This window comes from Heterocephalus glaber, unplaced genomic scaffold (genome assembly GCF_053883595.1).
Source record: "Heterocephalus glaber isolate CG9 unplaced genomic scaffold, H.glaber_assembly_v1.0 deba00000347, whole genome shotgun sequence".
Classification (NCBI taxonomy): domain Eukaryota; kingdom Metazoa; phylum Chordata; class Mammalia; order Rodentia; family Bathyergidae; genus Heterocephalus; species Heterocephalus glaber.
In genome coordinates this window covers 11606512-11622348 of record NW_028258143.1, presented here as the reverse complement: position 1 = coordinate 11622348, position 15837 = coordinate 11606512, and the positions used below count along the sequence as shown (strand labels likewise).

General features: G+C 37.9%; 1 protein-coding gene across 18 annotated transcripts in view; it reads left to right on the top strand.

The window, feature by feature from the left end:
- Positions 1 to 15064, top strand: part of R3hdm1 (R3H domain containing 1) — a 112638-nt gene extending 97574 nt beyond the window's left edge. For 12 of the 18 annotated variants that reach the window (XM_087195606.1, XM_087195599.1, XM_087195600.1 and 9 more), the window contains 6 exons: positions 226 to 398; positions 5630 to 5774; positions 8426 to 8508; positions 8937 to 9021; positions 13687 to 14033; positions 14888 to 15064. In XM_087195606.1, the coding sequence (XP_087051732.1) occupies positions 226 to 398; positions 5630 to 5774; positions 8426 to 8508; positions 8937 to 9021; positions 13687 to 14033; positions 14888 to 15049 (995 nt within the window). In that variant the 3' untranslated portion in view covers positions 15050 to 15064. Of the gene's footprint in view, positions 1 to 225; positions 399 to 5629; positions 5775 to 8425; positions 8509 to 8936; positions 9022 to 13686 lie in introns of all 18 variants that reach the window. The other 6 variants (XM_021237008.2, XM_087195635.1, XM_021237003.2 and 3 more) reach the window with 1 other exon arrangement.
- Positions 15065 to 15837: the final 773 nt, after the last annotated feature.

The following is a 15837-nucleotide window of genomic DNA, read 5'->3' as shown; positions in this document are numbered from 1 at the left end:
GTTTGGGCCTAAACAGTTCACTTTAATGTCTTTTTTTTTTTTCTTTTTCACTTTAAACACACAGTGCTTGTAACATAATATACTAAAGCTTAAATATGGGTTACATATCTAACAGTAAAATTTTATTCAGAAAAATACTATACTATCGCTGTTACCCTAATATTCAGAGATAACAGCTAGCTGCTAAAATGTTGATTTCAGTATCCTAATTATTCTGGTTTTCAGCCGTGCCGCCCGCGCCACCTGGTGGAGGAGTGGTGATGATGCAGCTCAATGTACCAAACAATCCACAATCTGGTGCCCACTCACCCCCTCAGTGGAAACAAAATAAATATTGCTGTGACCACCAGAGAGGGCAGAAGTGTGTCGAATTTAGCAATGTAGACAATATTGTTCAGGTAAGATGCTTTTGTTTATTATCATTTTGAAGCTTTACATTTTCATCATATAAGATCGACCTGCTCTTGACATTTAAAATCCTTTCAAGTAGATAAATAAGTTTGGCCAGGGATTTAGTTCATTGGTTCAGTCGCCTGCCTCGCAAGCGCAAGGACCCGAGTTCAGTCCCCGGAACCAAAAAAATAAATAAATAAAGATAAATAAGTTTGAACAGTCTATACATCCAGATATTTATTTCAATAATAATATTATTTGCTGGGCCAAGGATTTAGCTCAGTGGCACCACCACCTACCTTGCGAGCACAAGGTCCTGAGTTCGATCCCCATTACCAAATATATATATATAATATGTATTATATATAATTATAATCATTATAATTAAATATATATATTGCCAACTTCTGTGTCACACAAAAAAAATTAACTTAAAAAATCACAAGGTTGTGGAAGTGTAGCTCAGTAGTTAAATACTTGCCTAAAATGTTCAAGGCCCTGAGTTCCATCCCCAGCACAGGAAAAAAAAAAAAAAATCACAAGATAAACTAAATTAAAAGTTTCATAAAGAAAATGAATCAAATGACTGTTTTCCAGACAGTTTATTTGTGGAGAGTATGACCAAAAGTTATATGTTTGAACCTTTCTAGTTGAAATAAAGTATATATATTTTCTTAAAAAAAAAAAAAAAAGAAAAAGAATCAAGCGCTTATCCTACCTTTTTCATATGAACTATATTTTAGTTAATAATTAGAAAATTATTTCATGAAAGAATAATTACTAAGTGTAGAAGCAGTGATAGTGATTTTGGAATCTTGTTAAAATAATGGATCAAGGAAAATTCATCAGCAGATGATCAAAAACATTAAGTAAGGGCCAGGGATTTAGCTCAGTGGTTCCAGTGCAAGTGCAAGGTCCTGAGTTCGATCCCTGGTACCAAAAACAAACAAACAAACAAAAAACATTAAGTAAAACTTTTATGGGGGACTTTACAGTGGAAGGATTAGGCAAACAACATTGAATCTCATAATCAGTTGTACTCATTGTTCAGTTGTAATATCACTAAAAGAGGATCACCCAGACTTTGCCCTTAATGTTGTATAGGAGGAAGTACACGGTATCGCCTATGATGTTTGAGCCTGAATCTAATCAACTTTCTGTCTAGCTGCTAACTTAAAGAAACGGAGGAAAAAGAAATGAAAAATGAAATTACACAATACTAGTGGAATATTTTATTAGACAGACAAATTAGTCCTGTTAAATAAATGACATTTTAAAATGGGAGCTGCAGACCGGGAATTTAGCTCAGTGGTTCCACCGCTTGCCTTGCAAACACAAGGTCCCGAGTTTGATCCCCGGTACCAAAAAAAAAAAAAAAGAAATAAAATGGGAGTTGGACCTGGATATGGTAGAAGGCTGAGGAAGGAGGATCACAAATTCAGGACCAAACTGTCTCAAGAAATTTAAAAAGGCTGGGGATGTCACTCAGTGCAAAAGCACTACATTCAGTCCCCAGTATCACAATAATTAGTTAATTAATAATAATTAACGGGATTTGGGTCTGTTGTAGATTCAAAGAGACCCAATTTTTATAATAGATGTAATATATGGATCTTGTTTGGAAACTGAATAATCAAGACATTTTTGAGTTACTAAAGGATATTTATATGTGTTAACTTTGTTAGTATGGTTTGTTAATATGGTATGGTAGTTAAATATTTTAGTTCTTTTTTTTTTTTTTTTGGTACCGGGGATCGAACTTGGGTCCTTGTGCTTGCGCAGCAGGCAGCAAAACCACTGAACTAAATCCCCGGCTAGGTAGTTATATATTTTAAAAGGAGTTATTGGTGATATAGCACAACAGTGCTTCTCTAGCATTCATGATGTCCTGAATTCAATCTCTAGCATTACTCCCTCAAAAAAGTTCTTATCGGGCTGGGGATTTAGCTCAGTGGCACTGCTGCCTGCCTCACCAAGTGCAAGGTCCTGAGTTCGATCCCCAGTACCAAAAAAAATGTTCTTATCTGTTAGAAATATTTATATGATAAAACATTGACAAACAAAATGCCCTCATATCTGAGATTTGTTTTAAATACTTCAGGAGGGCTGGGGATTTAGCTTAGTGGTGCCGCCACCTGCCCGGCAAGCATAAGGTCCCGAGTTCAATGCCTGGTACCAAAAAAAAAAAAATACTTCAGGAAAAACAAAACGGGTATCATCACAATTGATGATGCATGGTGGGTACATGGTACTTTTTTTCTTAATTACTTACTTGAAATTTTACAGAATCAAAAGATTTTATAAAAGTTCTTTAAAATGTAAGCTAAAGAATTTTTCAATGTACTTGACAAAATCACAACAGAATAAGAAGGGCAAAGTTCATTTATAGATCAGCTCACAAACTATACATGACTAATGGCCATTAGGAGGTAAGAACAAAATACTTTTATCTATAAAATTGGGAAAATTCAGGAAGATAATCATTTGTTATCTCGGCAGACATACCTAGGTATAAGTTCACTTGTATACCCTTGGTGATATCAATTAGTACCATCTTTTTGGAATGCAGTTTGATATGTTTTGCAAAATCCAGCAGATGTAAGACCAGCCTGAACTACATAGTGAGACCCTATCTTAAAAATAAAATTGTGGGGCCAGAGATTTAGCTCAGTGTTTTCACCACCTGCTGCACAAGCACAAGGACCCGAATTTGATCCCCGGTACCAAAAAAATAAAAAATAAAAACATAAAGTTGTGTGTATGTACACATACATACACACACATACAGTGGTGTTTCTTTCTCTCCTATTGTAATATACTCAATGGTAGAGTCCATGGTGAGCACACACAAGACTAGTTTCGATCCCCAGCACCAGTACAAAATAAGGGGAAAAAATTGAAACAATTTGGACGTTCTTTAAAAGCTAACCAATTAAGTAAATTGCTGTCCCATATAGGAAAATATCCTTAAGTGTATATACTGAAAATAATAGGATACACCAACTACCCAAAAGGTAGTTTTAAAATACTGTTATCCAATAAAAGAAACCAGAACCTCTTAGAGAAATAACTGTTGCTAAGTTTGGTACAACGGAAGTACAATAGGAGCCTCGACCATCTGGCTGTGCCAGAAGGGGAGAGCTAGAAAAATGCTGGGGATGTGACAAAAGATAAAAGATCAAGCTTGAAGGTTTGAGGCATAAAAGAATGATAGAAAGGATCACCCACAGAATGAAATAATCCTTGAGTCCATACTGATAGAAATGAATAAATGGAAGAGAATAGTGAAATTTTCTTACAGAACAATGTAAAGTGGTAAATTAAAAAGGCATCATGGGGGCCGGGGATTTAGCTCAGTGGCTCCACTGCCTGCCTTGCAAACGCAAGGTCCTGATTCGATCCCCAGTACCAAAAAAAAAAAAAAAAGGGCATCATGGACTTAGAAAATCACCACCAGAAAACTGCCAAGCAAGAGTCATCACTAAATGCTAAAACTGGTGGTAAAAAAAAGTTTGATGCAGCTGAGCGTGGTGGCACATACCTGTAATCCCAGCACTCGGGAGGATGAGGCAGGATCACTGTGAGTTCAAGGCCAGCCTGGGCTACATAGTAAGTTTGAGGCCAGCCTGAACTACATAGTGAGACCCTGTCTCAAAAAAAGAAAGAAAGTTTGATGCAAAATAGGATATTTTTATAAAGAGTTCCCACAAGGAAACTTAAACTACGAAGGAAAAAATAGCAACTTAAGGTAGAGAAACCTGGCAGGCAGCACCTTAATCAAGGGGTGGAATTAAATACTACCAGGACGGTGGTGATAGATGACATTCAGGTTCCTTTGATGTGATATATTGAGAAAGACCCAACATCATCTCTCTGGTATTTTCAGAATAAATAATGAACATTTTATGAGGCTTATCTGCAAATCAACTTATATGCAAAATGATCTTTAGAAAAGAATCTTTTTAAAAATGACATGAAAGGGAATAAGGACTGAGGGTATGTTCCATATTAGAAATTAAAGAGCCAACAACTAAATGCAGTCATTGATTCTGGTCAGGGTTCTAGAGTTGAGGGGGAAATTATGTCTTTTTTTACTATAAAGGACATTAGTGTGACACTTGACAAATTGTGAATAAATTTTGTAAGTTAGGTACTGTGTTATATTTCCTCATTTTGATGATTGTGCTGTGAATATATAAGAAAATGTCCTTAGGGGATAGTATTCATTTGAGGATAAAGTGGTATATGTGTGCAGCTCCTTTACAAATTATTTTCAGAAAAAAGAAAACTTGTGGGCTTGGGGATGTAACTCATGATAGAGTATTTGCCTCGAGTGGGTTCAACTCCCAGTACAAAAAAAAAAAAAAAGATGATAGTGGAGCTGAAAAATGTCTCTGTCATCTTCAGTGGCTCCATGCCTGCCTTGCAAGCGCAAAGCCCTGAATTCGATCCCTGGTACCAAACAAAAAAAGTCTGTCATCTAGTAATATTGTAGCTGTCTTATTCTGTATAAGTACATTCTGTGATAGTCACCCAATTCAAGTACCTTGTTGACACATTTCTCGGAATCATCGTCGTTGTGACTCCTAACTGTAAATGCAGAGAAATGTAATAGTAAAGTGTTAACACCTTTTGTGAAATCTACTAGTTCTTTGTACTGTCTTTGTAACTGTTCTCTAAAGATGAGATCACTTTTAATTGAAATGTTTAAATATTTATAGTGTGCGGGAGAAAGAATGAGACAGATGTATATATTTTCTCTTGCAAAACTATCAACAATATTATTGCCGAGGTACAAAATAGATTTCAAAAATGTTGTAGAGTCTATTCCTACTGTTGTAAAAAATGGATATATGGGGCCAGGGATTGAGCGCAGTGGTGCTGCCGCCTGCCTCGCAAGTTCAGGGTCCCAAGTTCCGTCCCCGGTAACAAAAAAAGAAAAAATGGATGTATGAATGTATACACACAGAAACAATGCTAGTGTTTATCTTTGGGAGCTGGAGATTTTATATTACTGTAATATTTGAATTTTTTATAACAGGTACATACTTGTAATAAGGAAAAATTTAAAGTTTTGTTGTACTAACGATGTAACAGTGATAGAACACGTGCATAGCATGCATGGTACCTAAGTTCAATCCTTCAGCATGGCATAAAAGTATTTTTTGTCCAAAAGAAAATTTGCAAAAGCTCTGCACATATGCTGACTCTTTTTTTCAATGTGTTGTGATTGCAGCACAGCTCTCAACTCAGCAGTCCCATTATTTCACCAGCTCAGTCACCGGCACCAGCTCAGCTATCTACCCTGAAAACCATACGTCCCTCTGGACCACCACTTTCCATCATGCCCCAGTTTTCTAGACCTTTTGTCACTGGGCAGGGTAAGTACATATGAAGCTCAGCACAGCTTCAGAGACTTGCAAGACTTCCATTCCCAGTCACAGGCAATTTATCTTGATACTACCACCTTTCAGTTTTCTTTTCTTTTCTTTTTTTTTTAAATTATATTTTATTGGTAGGTACATTTTAGGTATACAATATAATGACATTCATCATTGGAAATTTGCACCTTTACATAGTCTCTCTTGGTTCTTATTTTTTCCCCCTTCCCCTGCCCTCCCTTCAACCTCTCCATCCCTCCCTATTTACAAAGACTTTGTTTCCATTTTTTCATTTTCTCATATTAATTCCATTCCCTTCTTTCCTTTCCCCTACCCCTCCCACTTCCCCTTCCCCTTTGCCCCTTTTCTTCCTATTTTACAGTATCTATTATACCAGTTAGTCCTTATTTACACTTTCAGGTTCTCACACTAGAGAAACCGTTCAGTATTTACATATATGTGTCCTCTTTATTTCACTTAAGAGTATCGCCTAAATGTGCATCCATTTAAGTATAAATGTCTCTAATTTCTCATTTTTTATGGCTGAGTAATACTCCATTTTATTTTAAAAACCACATTTTCTTTATCCACTCTCCAGTTGATGGACATTTGGGCTGCTTCCAAGTTTTAGCTATTAGAAATTGTGCTGCTATGAACATGGGTGCACATACATCACTGTGGTATGATTCTTTTAATTCTTTGGGAAAGATACCCAGCAGGGAAATAGCTGGGTTAAATGGGACTTCCAGTCCTAGTTCTTTTTTTGCCTTTTTTTTCCCTCTTCCCTTGCCCTCCCTTGACCCCCTCCACCCTTCCCTATTTGCAAAGACCTTGTTTCCATTTTTTTTCCTCTTCTCATATTTTTTGTAGTGTTACTACTTAATACTATTAGTTCAGTATTTATACTCCATTAGGGCTGGGGATTTAGCTCAGTGGTTCTGCCACCTGCCTCACAAGCACAAGGTCCCAACTTTGATCCCCGGTACCAAAAAATAAAATAAATAATATTTATACTCCATTCATCTGTGGTACTAATATACAGTTCTATATTCTGTGTTTCTCATTTCTTTATTAGAGTAACATATATCAAGAGTTTATTCTAAAATATATTCAACACACATTTATTGAGGGCATACTGTGCCCCTGGTTTACAAAAATAGGGAAAAGTTTTTACCAGCACCTTCCCACTGTCTACTTCAGAGGAACAGACATACATGTAAATGATTCTAAGCTAATACAGAAAACATTCATTTTATCTTCTAGGATTTATCCTAAAGGAATCGCAGAGTTTAGCCTATAGCAAAAAAAATTTAAAGCAACCCAGGGCTGTGGATTTAGCTCAGTGGTACCATGCCTGCCTCATAAGCACAAGGTTCTGAATTCGATCCCCAATACCAAAAAAGAAAGAAATTTAAAGCATCATAAATGACCATCAATGGAGAATATAGTAATGGCCATACAAATAATATTGTGCAACTTTCTAAAAATCGTGTTTTAAAGAATTATTAAAAGGGAAAATAATCATAGTATGGTGAGTGATTTTGAAAAACAAAGACTTTAAATTTCAAAAGAGAAGATATGCAAGTGTCCATTAAGCCCTAAAAAAGGTACTCAGCATTGTTAATCATTAGGAAAAATTAAAACCAGAGTGAGATACCACTTCAGATCAACTGGAATGACTGTAGTCAAAGACTGACAAGAGCAGGTGAAGAGAATCTAAAATTCTTACACATTGGTAATGGGAATATAAAATGATAAAGCCACTTTTGGAAAAATTTTGGCAGCTTCTTAGTTAATCACTTGCCATACAAGTCAGCAGTTTACTCCTTAGTGAAAGAAAAATGGAAATATGTCAGGTCAGGGTTGCACAAGAACATGTACAACAACCCTATTGTATTATAGCCCAAACTGGACATGACCTAAATGTCTGTCAACTGGAGACAAGCTGTAATTTGTAAATGTAAATTTTCATTTAAAGAGAAATTAAGACCACCTAGAACATAAATTTATCTATTGGTTAAAACCATAAAAACATATGTGGGAGGGGCTGGGGATTTAGCTCAGTGGTTTCGCCACCTGCTGCACAAGCGTAAGGACTCGAGTTCAATCCCCAGTACCAAAAATAAAAATATGTGGGAAATTAATGGAGATCTGCAGATTATAGTTTATGTAGAGTTCTTTTTTCCCTGAAATGTAAGTTTTTAATCATCATAGAAGAATTGTGGATTTCAGCATTTCAAGCGGGTAGATAAGCATTAGTTATTTTGGTGAATTTTCTATGGGGTGTTAGAATTTAGTATCATAATTTTATCTTGGATTCTTCTGTTCTTCCATTTGTTTATTTCATTTCCATCTGCTTTTTTACATTTATTTTCCTTTTTGAATAGATAGTATATTCCCGTGGCTCAAAAAAACAGTTTTTAAAGTATACAGAATGTTTCTCAATCTTGTCCCCTGTCCACCAAATTCCCATCCCTTACCATTCTTCATAACCGCTATTACTAGTCCTAATCCTTTCACAAGTTCACTGTAGCTCTATAAGGATATGTAGAAATTTTGTTTCCCCTGTTCGTCTTGTTTTTGAACAACATAGAAAAGTCTGGAAAGTACATTATAACTGAGGAGAGAAAATTGTATTTATTGACTTTCAGGAGATGCCAGGTACCCATTACTCGGCCAACCACTGCAGTACAACCCTCCTGCTGTTATGCATGGACACATTTCAAGCCAACAGGTATGAAAGGCAGTTGTCTAACCTTCTAGTTTTGTCACAGAACACCATATTTCCGTTGCTGAGAGTGTGAGAGCACCAAGTTGGCCCTGCCTGAAGTGAGCTGTGTTGCCCTTACCAGCTGCTTTATATTAGCACTTGCCCATTCAAGAGAAAAGGCAGTAGCTGTTTGGCCAAGAAATAGTTCGCTAGTGCCACCAAAAGATGGGGAGTGAGTGAGGGTTAGAGCACCCTGCTTATGAAGGATAGTCAGCAGGTGACTGATCATAGTGGGGGACAGAAGCTCCATTCTGCAGAGCACAATCCAGAGGCCTATGATTGGTTTATTTGTGCTCCAAAACAAAGTACACTTAGGTGCTAAATGTTTAGCCATTGCAAACACATTTTTCAGCATTTTAAAACTTACTTCTCAAATATTTGTGGATTTCCAGGGTCAGGCTGGCAGCAGGCACGGAAACCGGGGAAGGAGACAAGCCAAGAAAGCTGCATCCACAGACCTTGGAGCAGGAGAAGCAGGTATGTTTGTCCCCAAGAGGCAACTAGATGTGAGTCTGCAACCTGGTAATTCTCTTTGAAAATATGCCACACCATGGAAATGGGCTTTCCTCTTTCTACTGTCCTGCAAAAAATGTACCAGAAAATTCTGTCATCTTCAGTTTATGGTTCTTGAATATGTTCTTTTAACTGTTTCAGATGTGAGACTATAGTAAGGTGCAGGTGGGTTTAGAAGTGATAAAAGGGAGAGAAGCTCAGCTGGTCCCAGAACTTGGAAGGAAGCTCACCGCCTCCATCCCAGGCTCCTAGGGCAGAGAAGGTGATCTGGTCCCAGCACCCGGAAGGAAGCTCCCTGCCTCCATCCCAGGCTCCTAGGGCAGAGAAGCTCAGCCAGTCCCAGCACCCGGAAGGAAGCTCCCCCACTGCCATCCCAGGCTCCTAGGGCAGAGAAGGTGAGCCGTTCCCAGCACCCAGAAGGAAGCTCCCCTGCTGCCATCCCAGGCTCCTAGGGCAGAGGAGGTGAGCCGGTCCCAGTACCCAGAAGGAAGCTCCCCGCCTCCATCCCAGGTTCCTAGGGCAGAGAAGCTCAGCCAGTCCCAGCACCCAGAAGGAAGCTCCCCCGCTGCCATTCCAGGCTCCTAGGGCAGAGAAGGTGAGCCGTTCCCAACAACCAGAAGGAAGCTCCCCCGCTGCCATCCCAAGCTCCTAGGGCAGAGGAGGTGAGCCGGTCCCAGCACCTGGAAGGAAGCTCCCCGCCTCCATCCCAGGCTCCTAGGACAGAGAAGGTGAGCCGGTCCCAGCACCCTGAAGGAAGCTCCCCGCCTCCATCCCAGTCTCCTAGGGCAGAGAAGCTCAGCCGGTCCCAGCACCCAGAAGGAAGCTCCCTAGGGAAGGTGAGCCATGTGGGCTCCAGAAGCACCACCACCCCGTGGAAATAAGAAAACACATAAGCAAGCCTCAAAAACAGAGTTCCAGATCACCTACGGCAACCCCAAAGGGAAATGAGATGGAACAATCTGATACTCAACCACCTGGACTCTCTGAACTGGCAACAAAAGAGGATCTGGGAAAAATGAAATCAGAAATAATTACTCAGATAACAGCAAAGATTTTGCTCATGGTGCAAGACATGATTAATAAATCTAGAGAGGACATAGACAAAAAAATAGAGGAGCTGAGGAACATGACGGAATACCAACATAGGAAACAAAGAGAATCCATAAAACAGATACAAACAGATTTCCAGGAGATTAAAAACTCCATCGAAAGTCTGCACAGCAGAATGAACCAATATAAGGATAGAATTTCACATATAGAAAATAAGATTGCAATTAGTGAGGAGGAAAAGAAAAATTGCTTTAAAATTGTAAGGGAACACGAGAAATCAATCCAGCAGCTGCTAGATGATGCAAAGAAGAATTAACATAAGACTGATTGGAGTCAATGAAGAAAGAGGAGAGAGTGCAGATGACATAAAAAAAACTCTTCAGAGAAGTGATGGAAGAAAACTTCCCATGGAGGGGAAAAGAACTTGACATACAGATAAGTGAGGCATATAGGACTCCAGCTAGCCTTAATCAAAAAAAAATCTACAGAGGCATATAATAGTTAGGATTCCAGAAATCCAACAGAAGAATAAAATTCTACAAGCAGTGAGAGAAAAGAAACAAATCACATACAAAGGAAAGCCCATCAGAATCACAGCAGACTTCTCAATGCAAACCCTCAAGGCAAGAAGAGCTTGGAGTGATATATTTCAAGCCCTAAAGGAAAACAGCCTCCAACTCAGATTGATGTACCCTGCAAAACTATCCTTCAAAATTGATTCAGAAATAAGATACTTTCATGATAAAGAGCACCTCAGGAACTTCATGAATACCAAACTGGCACTCCAAAAACTTTTAGACAATACCCTAGGAAAAGACAATGAGGATCACAACCCCAGGAAACCCAGCAGAATGAATCCATTGGGTGTGACAAATTAAACACAAAGGGGAAGAATCCAACAAAAAGAAAAAGTCATGACAAGGCTTTTAAAACTTTTAACTTCATCTCCCTAATGAGTGTATAATTCAATCTTATTATTGTACTGATTAGTATTTTTCTGATTGTAGAGTTGCACACCATTCCTTGTGCTATACTGGCTATTTATCATCTTCTTATGTCTACATTTTAATTGGGTTGTCTATTAATGAGCTCTAAGAATTCTTTATATATTCTGCTCATAGGTTATATGCATTGGAAATATGGTCTGTTTAAGGACTACTTTTCATTTTAATGATGTCATTTAAAGTTCTAAATTTTGATGGAATCTCATTATCAATTTTTTTCTTTTATACATCATGTTTCTTGTATCCTAGGTAATTCTTGCCTACCCTGAATTCATAAATATTTTCCCTTATAATTTCTTCTTAAAGTTTTATACGTTTAGACTTTCTTATTTAAGTTCATAAATCCCTTCAAGTTATTTTCATGTATGGAAGAAAAGGGTTGAGGTTAATGTTTTATATACGGATACCAGGTGTTCTAGTGCCATTTGCTGAAAACACTATCTCTTCCTCAGCTCTTGAATTGAGCTTATATTCTATAAAATGCTAATGTTAAATAATCTTTCAAAACTCAGTGGACCATATATGTGTGGTTCTATTTCTAGATCCTCTGTTTTATTCAAATGATCTATGTCTTTCCTTACACCAACACTGCCTTGATTACTGTAGCTTTAGAAGAAGTCTTAAAATTAGGTACTAAACGTCTTCCAACACTGTTTTTGTTTTTGTTTTTTTTAACTTTTCTGGGTCCTTTGTACTCCTACATAACTTTTAAATTTCAATATCCAATTCTTCATTTATAGCAAGTATACACAGACCTGAATTTTTATATATACCTTGTGTTTTCTAATCCTGCTAAATTCAAGTACAAGTTCTAGGGGCTCCTAGAGATTTCTTAGTATTTTCTCTGTAGATGATCATTTCATCTACATATAAAGATTTTGCTTCTGCTGTGCCAATCCTATCCTAGTTGTATCATTTTATTGCCATACTATTTTGGTGGGGACTAGGTTTCAAAGTTTAATGGACAGATAAAGAGTAAGCATATCTGCCCTTGTTCCCCACCTTAAGGAGAAAGCATTATATCTTCTCCATTTATATAAGGCATTCTCTCTGGAAGTATGGAGTACATGTCTTTAATCTGTTGAGAAGTTTCTGTTCTACTTCTAGGCTCCTGATAGCTTTTACCACGAACAGCTGTAGAATTTAGTCCAATACTTTTTCTCCAACTAGTGACAGGATCATATGGCTTTTTCCTTTCCTCTGTTTAAATGATGACTTTTGGGGGTGGATCTTCCAATCCTGAACCAACACTGCCATCCCTATAACCAAACCACTTTCTACATCCTGCCAGATCTGACTTCCAGTAGTTTGTTTTGTTAAACAAATTTCTACCTATGTTCATACTTTTTTCTTCTATTATCTTTATCCAGTTTTAGGATTAGCACAATGTTGAGTTCCTAAAATGAGGGGAGAAGTGTTCCTTCTTTTTTCTGCTTTAATTGTTTGATATAATTTATCAGTTAAAATGTTTATGAGCCTGCTGTTGTCATATAGGTAGGTTTTCAAGCTAGGAATATACTTTCTTTAATAGGTGCTATTCAAATTTTATATTTCCTCCAGAGTTAGTTTCATTAATTTGTCTTCCAAGGTACTTCTTATAAGTTTTCAAATTTATTTCAAAAAATATTTTTGTAATATGCTTTCTATATCCTTTTAAATTCTGTAAAATCTGAGGTAATGTCTCCTAGATCTTGATATTGTAATTTTAAAAATGTGTAACTGATACTGTGTAACAGGAAGAAAAGGTCTAAAAGAGCAGGGGAATTGGGAAGGGTAGGAGAAGGGAAAAAAGAGAAAGGGGAAAAAAAATATGAGAAGAGAAAAAAAATGGAAACAAGGTCTTTGCAAATAGGGAAGGGTGGAGGGGGTGAAGGGAGGGCAAGGGAAGAGGGGAAAAAAAGAACCAAGAGACTCATGTAATGGTACAAGGTCCCAATGATGAATATAACTGTACTGTATACCGAAAATGTACCAATAAACTTAATGGGGGGGGGTGATAAAAGGACTTCAAGGAAAAGAGGAGACTGAGGAAATCAGTTAAACAGCTTCTATTCTTTGAGAAAGAAGCTGTCCTTAATCCCATTGGGAGACAATCTCAATGAATGTATTGCCTCTCTGTGGAGAAGTTGCTTCACATTTATATTTTACCTTCCTATTTAGCAGCCTTGGGTACCGAAGACAATTGGTGTCTTTATTTCACAATAGCAACAAAAAAGTTTGCCCAAGATCACCTAGTTTAGAGAAGCTGCTATTCAGTGCTGCTTTTTTTTTTTTTTTGGTACCGAGGATCGAACTCGGGACCTTGCGCTTGCGAGGCAGGTGGTGGAACCACTGAGCCAAATCCCCAGCCCTTCAATGCTGCATTTTAACTATCAGTGAAGGTGACACTAGTCTGAAACCCTTGCCTAACTTGTAAGTAAGAGTGATTTAAAAGACAACCATAACAATTAAGATTTTGTGGTCTTTTAATAGTTTCAGAAAATCCTGTTTCTCATATTCTATTTGAGTCTGCATACTTTTTATCCATCTTTTTTGATAACAGTGATGTATTAATCCTACACCTTTTCCATTCTAGTTGTTGGGAAGGTCTTGGAAGTTACTGAACTACCAGATGGAATAACTCGCATGGAAGCTGAGAAACTTTTTGGGGAACTCTTCAAAATTGGCGCCAAGATCCGATGGCTCCGGGACCCCCAGTCACAGCCCCAGCTGCGTCGTCATGCCGTCTGCTGTGGCAGTGGGGACAGCACTGTCAACCCTGAACGCTCTAAACCCAATGACTTGGCCTCTACATACACTGTCTTAGCCACATTCCCCTCCATTTCAGCTGCACAAAATGCACTGAAGAAACAAATTAACTCAGTTAACAAGTTTAAGCTGAGAACAAGCAAGAAGCACTATGACTTTCACATTTTGGAAAGGGCAAGTTCTCAGTAACACAACTACCTTTGGACCCTTAACCTCTGATTGCCCTGCCCTCTCCCAACTCTAATTGGCTTGGTATTTGGAGCTTCTGTTAACATTTAGAGACTCCCAGGATGTGTGGTCATGGGGTTATAGCTTTTGGAAAAAAGCCAGTGATCCAGCAAAGAGGGAAAAAGAGATACACATTTTACCCTACTGATTATAGAAATCCACACCAGAATGATAGTTAGCAGCTTTTTCTAAGGAAATGCTGTTCAAATGCCTCCTAACTTTTATAGTTATTTTGTTTTATATTTCTGAATTCTTGTATCAGATCCAAAGCTCTATTGTACAGCAAATTATTCTTCAAAATTACTATAACCAGTTGCAACCTGTATTTCTTTTTGCAGCCAGCACAGTGTGACCCAACTTAGGATTTGGGGGGGAAAGAATGCAGACATGGAATAATCAAGTCAAAGACCATGTACTGTTCTTTTGGGGGGCTGAGGGTGCTAAAAGCCCACAAATAAAAGATGACTCTTCCCGTGAATCTCTAAACAGAAACATTTTCCAGAAAATACAGAACTCCTCCATAGGGTCCTTTCCTTATTCATTTAGGTAGTATGGATGTTAAGTGTAAAGTAAATTATGTTCTTAATGCCCTTAATCAAACCACTTAAATTCAAAGGGGAATGGGAATCATCCAAGTCAGGAAAATACTCTCACTTTTTTTTTTTTAAGTGTCCCTCCAATAACCAGTTGCCACTTATTTGAATTCCCCTCCTTGTGGATTTCTTGTCACCTATGGAAATATATTCCATGAGTGCTGGAGACTTCTTAAGTGGTTTAAAATTTGTTTCCATTGTTTGCAGATTACTGGACATCAGAGATTCATTGCACTTACGAACAAGGAACCTTCTTTTCAATTTCTGTGTAATTTGCAAGGCTGTACAATGTGTACTGATGCAAGCCTTTTTCAGTTCAAGAGAATAAATGTTTACAAATACAGGCCTATTTTGTCTTTGTTTTCATGAAAAACACCTTTATAATCAGCAACTATCATAGTACATTATTGTTTGGTTAGACAATTTGTTTTTATCTTATATATTTCACAACAGTTGACCACGTTAGCTCAGATGATTCCTAGATATCTTCCCGAACATTGGTCATCCAGAGTCACCCTGCTGGAAAATCTTAAAAGGTGGAGTCTGCCAGCTGCAACTTGCCTTTAGCCTAATTTGCTCCATGCCAGATTATGCTGCTGTGAAACTGAAGAACACCAGGTGTTAATCAGACTCTGTTACAGACTTGCACCCTAGAGTATTTGCAGTCTCTCATGGGCCCAGTGAATGCCAAGGCTCTTTCTTATAGTCACAGCTGCTCAAGAACCTGAGACAGGAAGATCACTTGAGTCTAGAAGTTCAAGACTACCCTGGACAACAGATTCTGTGTTTAAAAAAAAAAAAAATTTCACATTTTTGACCAGATATATAAAGAACTACAGTGGTTATGACTGGCCTGACATATGAACAACTTGGGTTAATTAGGTTAATGGAAGATTAATCTGCCTCTTGTTATTTATAGCATGTACCCAGATAACATCCAAATAGCTATATTGACTTACAACCAACTTGAGTTACAACCAGCCCTCAGGAACTGATCATATTCGTAAGTCAAAGGTCCCTTGTATATCTTAGCTGATACACAGTGGCACTCATAGTTCCAGCTTCTCAGAATGCTGAGGCAGGAGAATCACACCTTTTTTAAAATAAATTTCATACTATTCCCCCCTCCCCTCCCTATGTACAAAAGCTTTGTTTCC